This window comes from Leptinotarsa decemlineata, unplaced genomic scaffold (genome assembly GCF_025532065.1).
Source record: "Leptinotarsa decemlineata unplaced genomic scaffold, Ldec_3_MD MMD2_tig00000576_RagTag_RagTag, whole genome shotgun sequence".
Lineage (NCBI taxonomy): Eukaryota > Metazoa > Arthropoda > Insecta > Coleoptera > Chrysomelidae > Leptinotarsa > Leptinotarsa decemlineata.
In genome coordinates this window covers 9,950,981-9,963,757 of record NW_027412551.1, presented here as the reverse complement: position 1 = coordinate 9,963,757, position 12,777 = coordinate 9,950,981, and the positions used below count along the sequence as shown (strand labels likewise).

At 36.1% G+C, this 12,777-nt stretch overlaps 1 protein-coding gene across 3 annotated transcripts in view; it reads left to right on the top strand.

Annotated features, from left to right (window-relative positions):
* Positions 1-11,744, top strand: part of kek5 (leucine-rich repeat, immunoglobulin-like domain-containing kekkon 5 protein) — a 233,473-nt gene extending 221,729 nt beyond the window's left edge. For all 3 annotated transcript variants that reach the window (XM_023169091.2, XM_074174421.1, XM_023169099.2), the window contains one exon: positions 5,143-11,744. In XM_023169091.2, coding sequence (XP_023024859.1) covers positions 5,143-5,957 — 815 coding nt within the window. In that variant the 3' untranslated portion in view covers positions 5,958-11,744. The remainder of the gene's footprint in view (positions 1-5,142) is intronic.
* The last annotated feature ends 1,033 nt before the right edge of the window (positions 11,745-12,777 follow it).

Here is a 12,777-nt window from a genome sequence, read left to right as displayed (position 1 = left end):
ATATATACTTATAAATATTGTCACTCAGTTAACACTCACTCATTCATCTCTGCTTCTCGGTACTGGTAAGTCCTAGGACTTACCTAACATGGAACTCTCATCTACAGAGTGGAGCAAAAAAAGCATATGTGGCTTATGAGCAATGTCGGAGGACAGTGGGACGCGCATGGGGTCTTTCACCCCGTGTGGTCACCTAGATCTACACTGCAATAATAAGACCTTTGTTAACGTACGGAGCCATTGCATGGGGACCGAAAGTTCTACAATCAACGGCCATCCAAAAATTATATCAAATACAGCGACTGGCTTGTTTAAACATCACAGGAGCCATGAGAACAACACCCACCGCGGCAATGGAATCAATTACGGGTCTGACCCCTGTGGACCTGAACGTTAAGAAGGTTGCGTTATTGGTCATGGTACGATTGCGCACGGCTGGTGTAAACCTTGAAGTAGGAATGGGTCAATTGAGGCTGGGCCTATGGCGAAAAGTGCTTACTGCGCAACCTCTGCTGCAGGCAACCGGTGATGCAATTGAACCCGGGTTTGTGTTTAATGAACCCTACAAAATACTAATGAAACAGAACACAGAGTCAGATGCTACAAATGCAATACGCATAAATATACAGACGGCTCAAAAACCAAAGAAGGTTCAAGATGTGGAGTGTACTCTAGATCACTAAGCCTAAGAATTATGTGGGGAATGGGAAAAAAATACCAGTGTAGTCCAAACAGAACTGGCTGGTATCTCAATCGCCACAAAAAAATAACCAGGAAGAGAATTTCTGGCAAAAACATAAAAATCTGCACTGGCAGCAGACAAGCCTTATTAGCCTTGATCAGACAACGTGTAACCTCAGGGCTAGTACTAGATTGTCACCAAGATTTAGCCAAAGCCTCAGCAGATAATAACATAATAACCATAAAGGTAGTCGCATTGCTGACTCTTTAACCAAGGAAGCCACTGGACTAAAAATTTTAGGACCCAGTGACACCTACGGCCTGATGACTTCGACAATTGCGGAACTAGTTACAACCATGCTCAATCCTTTAAGAGATGGGATGGAATCAAAGGATGCAATCTTTCCAGGATCACCTTGGACGACCCTGGGAAGCTGGCGCCGAATAAATGTAGGCGATGACCAGGAAAAATCTACGCTTAACAGTAGGATTTCTGACTGACACCTCCATGATATGTAGCTAGTGGATACACCTCTAAGCAGGATGTTTGAACAGGAAGGCATATCCTATGCGAGTGCCCGGAGTTATCGTCAATAAGAGAGTGTGTGTTAGGCGAGTCTTGGCCGACACCTGCCAATATAAAGCAGATGTCTCCTAAGTGCTGTGGACTTACACTCACCCTTTCTACTCTACAGATACAGAGAGAAGAAAGGATTTTCAGATATTCCCCGTGGGGTGGAAGGGGCACGTTCACAAATGAAAATTACCTTTTCATCACTGTTTCTCCATGCCGATATAGTTTCGGAGACTGAAATTTTGTAGGTTCGTTTCATGTTATAGATGTGCAATAAGAAAGCATTTTTGAATATTCCAACTGGGGCGCCAGCCACGAGAAAAAATGGCGCGTCCATAAAAATTTTTCATCAGTGTTTCTCCATGCCCTTAAATTTCCGATGGGTGAATTTATAGTATCAGCATTGCACCCGTGCGGAACCGAGGCAGCTTGCTAGTATAGTATAAGCTGAAAAAGGCAAAAAATTTAAATTTGGAAAAGCATCAATGTATAGAGTACAAAATTCTCCCTCGACCAATATATACCACGACAAATCAGAATAAATATTGATTTGATTGAGTTATGCGGACAAAACTTTTGACATAATATAGTATAAGGCATAAGCACCATATTGAAACGTAAATCACTCCTAAGTGAAACTTTTTCTTCTACAAATCAGCATTCTCTAATGAGGAACTCGTCGACATAATAATGTTGTTCGTGTACTCGTAATTACAATCACGTAAACGTCATCAATCTTCACTAATTTCGTTGACATCACTGCGGTGTTTCTGTTTACTCTTGACTAGGTACTTCAAGGAGTAGGTACATACCTCTGACCATTACGACTTGATAGAAAGAATAAATGAAATTGTACACCGGGGAAAGACGTCATTCGATCTTTACCTTTTGTGTTTCACGTCGAGTCATTTATGGCTTACATTTTTTATGTCTCAGCCTGCAATTCGTATTATTCCGTTCTCTTGGCTCGAGCAGAATTACGGCAACGTAAAATTTTTTTTTTACAGAAAACAATTCGGTTTTTATGTTGCGAAATTCGGGAAGTTTTCGGGGCTTTGAGAAATTGAGTTATGCGCGTAAGTGGGGTAGATGTAAAAAATGTTTTGTTATACGCCCATGAATGTTTTGTGAAGCAACATTGGTTGCTTTTTTCGTCCTCCCTTTTCCAGTTGACTGCTGATATATGCTCGTTTTCTTATGTTGCTGTGTCTTGGTTATGGGTTTTTATTCAGATTTCTTCGTCTAAAATGTTTCATCCTATTTTGTTAAGGAAAAAATGGGAGCTGTCAGGAATATATCTGAAAGAATTGATTGTTTTTTTCATGCACATTGAATTCTAAATTATAAAAGGCAGTCGGAGATGTAGCTCTTCATCAAAGTAGTTATTTCTGAAGATTTTTTTCATTTTGTGAAATTCAATTCTCATTTGAAAGTAGTTGTTTCGAAAAGGTTTTTTGTATCAGTTTGTATCTGAGGGAAACTTGTGCACCTTTAACACATCTTTGTTGAGAGTTTGAAATGTTCATATTCTTTCTTTTGGTGCTGATGTAAAAAATAATACGTGTTGTCACGAAACTTAGAAGTACACCATTATATCAATGCTTTTTATATATAACGTCGTGCGGCATTCCAAAGAATGCTGTGTTTCAGTTCCTTAACGAATATATGGACTACAAACTCAATTGAAAAAAGTGATTTTCGTGTAATTCAATGTCCATGCGAAAGTAGTTTTTTTGAAAGGTTTTATCTTTCATTTTGATTTCATTTTGAAAAAATGTATGAAATCCTTATTGGAATCGATAGAACGATCAATATAATTTAATGTATGAAGATGATTTCATGCAAATGTTGTCCGCGGCTCCGCTTTAGATGGCCCATGCGCAAGGTCCAATTTTGGCACACTCTCTTCAACATATCGACCGGTATTTCACGTATAAATGCTTCAATACTGGCTTCCAGAGCGTCAGTCATTGCTGGTTTATCCCTCTGTAGACATGAACCTCAACATGACCCCACAAGAAATAATCCAAAGGCGTTAAATCACACGATCTAGGTGGCCAATTGACGGGTCCCAAACATGAGATAAACTGTTCACCGAAGGCGGCTCTTAATTGGGCCATTGTTTCGCGTGCCGTGTTACTTGTGGCTCCGTCTTATTGAAACCACATATAAGGCATGTCCAATTCTTCCATTTTGGGCAACAAAAAGTCGTCAATCATCATACGGTAGCGCTCGCCATTCACAGTTCCATTCCGGCCATTGTCGTCTTTGGAGAAGTACGCCCCGATGATGCCACCGACCCATAATTCACACCAAACAGTGACTTTTTCAGGATGCATCGGTAGCTCTTGCAATGCTTGTGGCTGGTCTTCACTCCAGATGAGACAATTTTGCTTGTTAATGTATCCATTCAACCAGAAATGAGCCTCGTCGCTGAACACAATTTTTCGATAAAAATGTGGATCTTCCTCCAACTTTGCCAGCGCCCATTCACAAAATGTTGGACGTAGTGGGAAGTCGTGTGGCTTCAATTCTTGCAATTCTTTGCGTTTCGCAAAATTTTCCACGTAGTGGAGTAACAGAGGCCCGATTACTGCGAACGGCGGCGAATCAACATTTCACGGTCGTCACGAACACTGGCGGATACAGCCGCAATATTTTCTCCGGTCCTCACTCTGCGTATGCGTGTTAGTGGTTTAATGTCCAATAATGTAAACTGGGTTCGAAATTTAGTGACAAGTTTCCGAATAGCTCCCTCAGTAGGCCGACTCAACTGCAAATAAATTGGAAGAAGTGCACGATGCACTCTCTTCACCGAGCATGAATTTTGATAATAAAATTCAAAAATTTGCAAGCGTTGTTCATTCGTAAGTCGATTCATTGTTAAATTATAGACCAAACTGAACAAGTTTGACAATGACACAAGACACGATTCACGCGTGATCTGTCAAAAACAGTGTTGCCAAAAAGATACCAGCAAAAAAAATCACTCATTATATATGAAAAATATATAAAAGAAAGAAATTTGTTAATTTTTTACTAAACCTCTTGCCAAAGGGTGGACCCTTTACATGGTAAATCTCGTGAAATGCATCCGTTCCCTTTGAAACAAATTGTATTGATTTTCAATAAATTATTATATTTAAGACTTCGATAATTTCTGTGTTTTTTCAAATGTTTTGATGTATTTCTCTAATATAACCCCTTCTCAAGGGATGGATTATAAGGTTTCGTTTCACTAAAGAAATGTCAATTACGTTTTTTTAATTTTTCATATATTATTTGATACATTGGTCCAGGATTTCAACCAGAAAATCAAAATCACTCTCCTTCAACTGTGTTCCAGTCATGGAAAATCTATTGCGGCGGCTGTATCGCCAACAGCATATGCAGGAATAACTTCAACGAAGAATCCTGCACTGACACCTGTCGGATATAATCCAACGTCCTTCGTGGTATTAGCCAGGAAAATAGTTATTTTCTTTAGATGATAGCCTGTCTTCCAGTATGCCCACTGACTATATGTGAAAAGTTTTCTTTCCTTATGCGAGGAATTGGGTAAATTCACAGGCAGAAGGGGTGATGACAAACCTGTTGTTTGTTGTCCGCTTCAGCCCAGTTCGATAAATGATACACTGAAGGAATTCGATTTTCAAGTATCCGAAATCATCGACTATATATTGATGATAGACACTACCTTACACTGACGAATGGCCAAACAGCCCAAAACCGGCTACACCGGCCCACTGACTATATGTGAAAAAAATATTGCCATTTTTACAGTATTGTTTGAATAACGCTCCGTTTCCGCCTATCTATGGATAACACTTATCACCACTTATATTTTCATTGTAGCAATAATGGTGCCTATCGATTTATTTTTTCAGATTGCGATGAGGAAACCCGATCACTTGACTTCGATCAACCGCTGCTGCAAAAATCGCAGATGATGCTGGATTCGCCCGACTTCCGACCGAATTACCACTACCCTCCCGATCTCTTGCATTTTCCAGCTCGAATGACGCAAGTTTCCCCAGCGGGAAGTTCCGCCTCCACGGTAGCAGATACCACACGTCTCCCGCCACACCACGGACCCCAATCGCCTCTGCACAGCCCCATGTACGACCAGTTGAGCTTGTACCGGACTCTGCCTCATCTAAGGTCTCACTCACCTTTTGTTGGACCTCCAACCAGGATACCAAGGCAGGGCTACGTGACCATACCGCGCAGGCCCAGACAGCAGAGCTGGAGCTCGGAACCACCCAGTATGTCGGAGTACACCGCCGAACCCCTCTATGACAACCTGGGAATACGAACCACCGCAGATGGGGGGACCAGCACACTTTCTTTGAACAAAATCGACAACCCTGCATCCACCCCTAGGTCGAACAGGATTTTCCCCCTCAACTCGTCCAACTGCGACCCCATTGCCGAAAACACCGAGTCTCCCCCTAGCCAACCAGTCGCCAGTCAAACCCTTCCGAGAAATTTGAATTCAAAACTCACCCCTTCGAAGTTTCAGTGGACAATGGACAATGCCGAAGCTTTGAGAAGTCCCGAGAAGCGGAATTCCACGGCATCCTTACCCGCGGATAGTGCAAAACCTACGAAAATTCCCCCCAGACCCCCACCGAAACCTAAGAAGAGGATGTCGACTGGTCCTTTGTTTGAGGACGAGGGAGAAGACGGGACGGAAGTGTGAGAATGGCTTAAATCAGTGCTCGTGGCACTGGTTGTGGCATAAAAATGAACAAGTATTCGTAGGATGTAATAATTAAAGTCTTTTTTGACGCAAAGTCGAGAGAGTTCAGACTTAGAAAGTGTTTCGATGAATGATACAGGATACAAAACGATGATCGTAGTCGGTGATTCATAGAGAAATGAGATGGATCACATAATGGAATAGCTGAAAGTTTTTCATGTCCCACTTGAATCAAGATTTGCAATTGTTTGCTCAATAAAGTTTTGTAAAGTTAGGAAGTGAATTAGAGAACTATCTACATACACGTTCTACTTCAGAATTTCCATATCTCAAATGAAAGTCACGCCACCAGAAGGAAGATGTTATTTTTCCTTTGACAATAAACTTCAGTAGATAGTTGAACGGTAAAAGAGCTCAAAAACCTAGTATGTTCGAATCTTAAAATGAATTAATCATATCCTACATACTAGATCTGTAACACTCTTGTCAATAGGAGTTTCACCGTTCATTGAATATAATGAATATGAAGCTGGTCGATATTTAAATTCTATTTCGTAACTGGTTTTTATTCAACTCCGTGACAATAGATCTCTTCTATATTTATTTTACTGCTAAAATGTCATATTATCGGATCCTACTGACTGCGCCATGTGAATAGCTAGTCAGTTATATATAGCTGATTAATATTCAGTTTCGATCTTTGTTCCCTTAAGAACAAATCTATACTAAATATATTCAGGGTATTTTCGGTAACACTAAAAAAAGTTATATCACTTGAGTCATCAGAAGTTAAATGCTAATCAATAGTTAGGTATAGTTCATCTCTTGACAACTTCAGTTTGTTTGGTGGAACAGTATTTCGAAAGAGCGTTACAATAGTAGTATATAGAACAGAGGACGAATTTATTAAACTATTGATGTAGTAATAAAGTTGGTTATGAATGTAGAAAAGAAACCATTGAGACATTTTTAAATTATTTAATTGTTGTTTCTTTTTTTGGAGACACATTTACAGCTATATTTTAAATATTTTTATATTGTTTATACGAATATTATTTGAAATGTTCTTAAATGAATTTCGTTACTTTCAATATAAACTCCCAAACTGACCTCATCAAATTTTTCCTAGTTGCTAATGAGATTGTCATGTTATTCATCTCGATAATAACAAATATAATATAAGCAATAAGTCTTTGTGCATAAATATTATTCCAGCAAGTATTGGATTTTCTGAAGATCCCTGAAAATCATTTCATTTTGAACGTGCCTTGAAATGAAAATATAATTGAATCAAATTTTGACTTCGCCATGTTATCATTCTTTATGCATTAATTGCGTTGCAGTGCCTATTATTAGGCAATCATTGAAGATAAGTTGCAGAATTCTAGTATCCAAAATTCCCACCTCTATAGTATTCAGAAAATACTATTTCAGAACTTTCATCGATTATATTTGTTACACTCATATCTAAGAATGTAGACTAATATCTATTAATGGAGTTTCATGCCAATACCAAACCGTTATTGTTAACACCTCGACACATGTTTCAATCACCAAGTGATCATCTTCAGAAGGAAGAGAAGTTCAATCTTCCTCTTGAAGATGGCCATTTGGTGATTGGAACACGTGTTGAGGTGTTGCAAATAACTGTTTGGTTTTGAGATAGACCTCCTGTAATATTCATTACTACAGTGAAAGTTCCAAATTAAGCATTACTAGATTATTATCGTTAAACAACTGAGCTAAATGTTGATGAAATAGTGTAGCTATAACGGTTGTTATCCAATATGTAATAAAATTGGCCGATACTTGATGAAAATTCATAACATATTCAAGCCACACTTCATTTTGACGTTCTCCATGAATAGTTAACAAAACTGTCCGAATTTTCAAAAACAATAAAGTTCAAAGTCTTCTCTACCACTGTAAGTTTCATTTAGGAAAAACAGGAAATAACATATGTAGCAGTGAGACATGTTTCAAACCCAACTAACTGGCAAAGATCATTTTCAGTGATATGAAGAAAGGTTCATGTGAGAATAGAGGGGGGAGATATGTTACATTGCCTCTACTTCCTCAGGTTTGTACTTTGAGGACAAAAAAGTCCAACAATGCATTCGTTGTGGTCTGATGAGACCTATGGCAAGCCAAAACGCGCTGTCTGTTGCTGAATCATGAATGCTTTGTCATTGGGCTCTGATTTCACCAAAAAAATTATTTGAGTTCGCGACTGCTCTAAGACTCTATAAAAACTACTTAGGTTTCATCATTTCCACCGTTTATTCCTGTGTAGGAGATAAATATATCTTCAATTGATTTGATTTCAAATTTCTATGAATAATTTGGCAGCCTCCTAAGAATATAATTAGGATACTTTGTTCTATCCCTATTAACGAAGATTGCTCTGAAAAAATAGTGGCCTACTCGGCCACTATTTTTCTCAACATTCCAGTTCAATGTACATATTAACATGTCAGTAGATGATTATAGTATGTGCTATGGTTTTGTCATAATAATGAAATAGCATCCCCATTTTGATTTCAGTGTTATAACAAATTATAAACAACAAAAATGATCATTTTTCAAAATCTGAATAATCAAAAACGTCAAAATATGCCACATTTTGTAACTTGCCAGTGTTTTTTTAGTTTGTTCAGTTTTTGAGAAACTTATTTATTAACAATGTAGGTTACCTCTAAATTTCTCGCGATGGTCGTTTTGTATCTTGTATTGACTTCCTTTCTGAACGTAGGGTCAAGGACTCCGAAATAAATTAAATATACTACATAGGAATGGAATTATGATAAAGTGCCTTAAATAAACGAACAGAAAAGTGGTTAATGTAACTTCTCATACTATAAAAATGTTTGCTTTGAGTCCCCTGAATGTACTGCATGTTTCCCTACGGGCTTCCACTTCGACTGACGCTATGAACATTTATAAAGTGCAAAGTAGATTTTCGTATTTATTCCTATTTTTTGTATTAAGTGAGAATCGAATTATTTGATGTATAATTGACCAATAATTTTAGTCGTTATCCACAACATAGTCTCCCATGGGGTGAACCCCAACCGTTAATGTCACTTCATTGGTCGGCATTTTCACACATTCCAGTATTGAATAATTTTGTATGATTTTCTGCAAATCATCCAATTTTGATCTCATTAATGTATCATATTAATTGGTAATCATATATTGTGTAATGATAGCTATTTTGGAGATAATTCCATGAAGGGATGAAATTGAGATTTTTTTTATATATAACAAAAGTATTATAATTCATCATGAACCCAATGTAATACAATATTGGCATAAAAGTGCAAAATTGTAGGTAACTTTATAATGAATATGAAAAAAATCTACTAAAAGAGCTAAAGAATTTATTTGAAAATAAATATTTTCTCAGTTGGAACTCTGAAATTTTAATGAGCTGATGAAGAAAACTGAAAATACAATTTTGTATGGGTTCTCTCCACAAAATTTTCGAGGCGATCCTTTTTGATTCAAGTGAAAATCTATGTGATGACTAATACTTGATCAGATACTGTGGTAGACATCAACAGTGGTGTTTTCGTTAACTGTCAGGAGCAAAAACTGAATGCTGAGCTAGGCGTTCAGTCGTTTTTATAATTTCAAAGGGTAGTGAGGCATATGCTTACTCCTGATTGGTCTTCACTTTTACTAAATAGTTCTAATTGGTCCGCAGTATCACACGTTGTTCTGATTGGTTCATGTTGTTGACAGGTATGCTACTGTTAAAATGTAGATGGGAGTTGTATTCTAACCTGTGTCATTGTGAAAAATTGCCTTCATAATAGTTCTACTTTTACACAATCATCTGTAACTATGTAGGAACTCAGAGTATTGACTCGAAATGTTTCTCATTGTGTATATATGTAATGAAACTTACTCCATCTAAGGATTTTGGTTCAGAAACATTCCAATTCTTAATTTATTGATCTCATGTCCAACATATTGGAGTTTTTTCCTCCCACATAGAATTTCTCAGCTGGACCCAATCAATCAATAAATTATGCACAAATTCCACATGAGAACCTTGTACTTTATATAAATATTCTAGTATTGTCAATCAATCATTCCACAAAGCTGAATCCTACCATATTTTGGTTCATTCGGATACAAACTCTTCTCTTCATGATTTATCACTACAATGTGAAATGAGTTGAAAATATTTTTATTTTTGTTCTTTGTTAATTATTTATTCTCATTTCCCAGTGAAGCTATACTTGTCTAGAGTTAGCCTGGGACAATAATGAATTCATGTAATCATGCATAGAGAAAACATAATAAAAAAAATATCACTTATTTGTGAAACTCATTCCGATTTGTCTTAGTTGCAAACCAGATTTGAGTATTTTTACTACTATAATTTGTATTGCAGAACTGCTCAAAACATTCAAAATGAGCTTGTTTCTCCTTGTGAAATGCTAATGTCTAATCACTGGTGTGATTATTTCTGCCAAATGAGCATTATTCCACAAAAAAGTTTTTGTATTGATCAAAAAACATAGACCCCAAATTTTTTTCGGTTGAATTTTTCGAAAATTACGAAATAATCAAGAAAAATATTAGGGAGTGGTTAATAGCGATGTAAAGATTTTTTTGTGTGCGACCTGTTTGCCAGAGTCGTTTTGAACATTTTATTTGGATAACTGCCACCTTTAAGCAAAGAAGATTGAATTGTTTTTGGTACTATTGCTGCAGATACTCCACTCAATTGAAATCCAATTGGATTTCCTTCTAATTTCTCTTCTTTAGTGAATATGAATATTGGAATATTTTGAGACACAAAATCAGAAGCAATATTTCAAAAGAAGAGACCAACTATTCCAAACTTTCATAGGGTTGTATGATCATTTTATTGCTTTGAATCAAAGAAGTAATGGACATACTTGAAAAACACAGATTTTTTACTTGAACAACTAAGAGTGATTTTTTAACGATTGGATTAGCTGTCACGTGACATTTTTACATGGTAACTCTGCTGGAAAACTTTAGAGAAGAACCTGTTTATGATGGAATAATTCGAGTTCCTCTCAAGGAGAAATTTTTGAATGCTAACCAAACAGAAGCCAGTTAAGTCGCCAAACTTACTTGATGCATTCCATTTTCTCTCCCCCTCTATATCTCTACCTCTCTGAAGACCTGTTCATCAGCTATAATATCTAAACATATTCTTTCTAGTCTTAACATTGTTAACAAAGGATTCAGCATTGAGTAAAAGGGAAATTGATAAATGACGACTTATTATTGAAAAAATAATTTGTATGTTGTTAATGCTACTAGAGCTATTATCACATTTATCATTAGTCACTTGAAATATTGTTGAATTATCATCTTCATCAGGTATGTAATAACTTTGAAAAATCCCCTATAGACATTTTCAGTGTTCTCAATTACTGAAGTGACATTGCAACTGTTTAAAAATAACTTGGAGTTGCCAGTATAGAGAACTCTCTGTAACTATCCTTCACCATGGGACAGACTATGTTGCAGATAACTCAATTGTAGCTATCATTAACCTGAAGTAAAGCAGGTACCAGAACAATTATTATGTGATGTGAGAATAAAAATAATGTTAGGTTTTAATTTCAAACGAGTTTCTTGCTCAATTTTTGTTGAATGTGATGTATACTTAACTACAAATATTTTTCAGGAAACAAGTTCTTGATGCACTGTAAATAACTGATGAACAATCTTCTTTCTCATAATATGTACAGTATGAAGTATAAATCCTTAATGGCGATATAAATATATAATTTTCAACTGTGTTTTTTTTTCGGGTTGTCGCAAGTTCCTCGGATTCTATGTCGAAGAATGTGCAATATTCAAATACGTAGTCATCGGCCAAGGTATTTTTCCTTTTGAAATATTTTTTATGATGAAGCAGTTAGTAGTATGTTTTTAATCAATAAAAATATGAATTCCGAAATTTTCAAGGAAAAGAGTACAAATACCTAGCTGTGGGTTCGCATTAGATAAAAGTGATATTCAAGTATTATTCAGACATCAATAGAATTCAAAGTTAATTCAAACCCTTCAAATGGATCATTACCTTTCCTGTTCAGATGAATTGAGAATGACGAAAAGAAATGTATGCCTATTTTTGTTCTCTTTATACTTTAAAGGAATTCAGGTCCACGGTAATCACTCTTATTACAGAAAACATTTTTTACTAAACAGTTTTATTATGAGATAATGTTTCTGCTCAACATTTTCATCATATGAAGGGTTCACTTATGAAGATTTTTAAAGAATTTTCTCTCATAATAAGCTATTGATAATTCTCATCAACTGGGTATAAGAAAGCAACTCATTGATATTTCTTTATTTATTGGCAAAGGAAGATCAATGGGCAGTGTTATTCTAAGGTAATATTTACGAAATGCAATAGATAAATAGTATGTATTACAATCTTTTTTCTTAATCACCTTTCATCATGTGCATCTTTTTTCTTTCTCTCCCCAGCGCTTACTTTTTTATTATCGATTAATTTTACTTATTTTATGTAATTATATTCACAATAATATATACCATCCTTTTGTTTTTGGATGCAAGGGTGTGTATTTGTTTTGTTTTGTTTTGTTTTAATATACTTTATTGTCTGAAGAATAAATTCTTATTGACAAAGCCTTGTGCGAAATATAAATAACATATACATGTAATCACAAAAGTAAAATCACTAAAAGTAGGTTACAACATGAACTGAAAAGAGACATGTAAATAATAACAAACATTCAGGATATAAGAACATGGTCAACAAAATGTAAATAAATCAATTTAAACTAAATTGAATGAA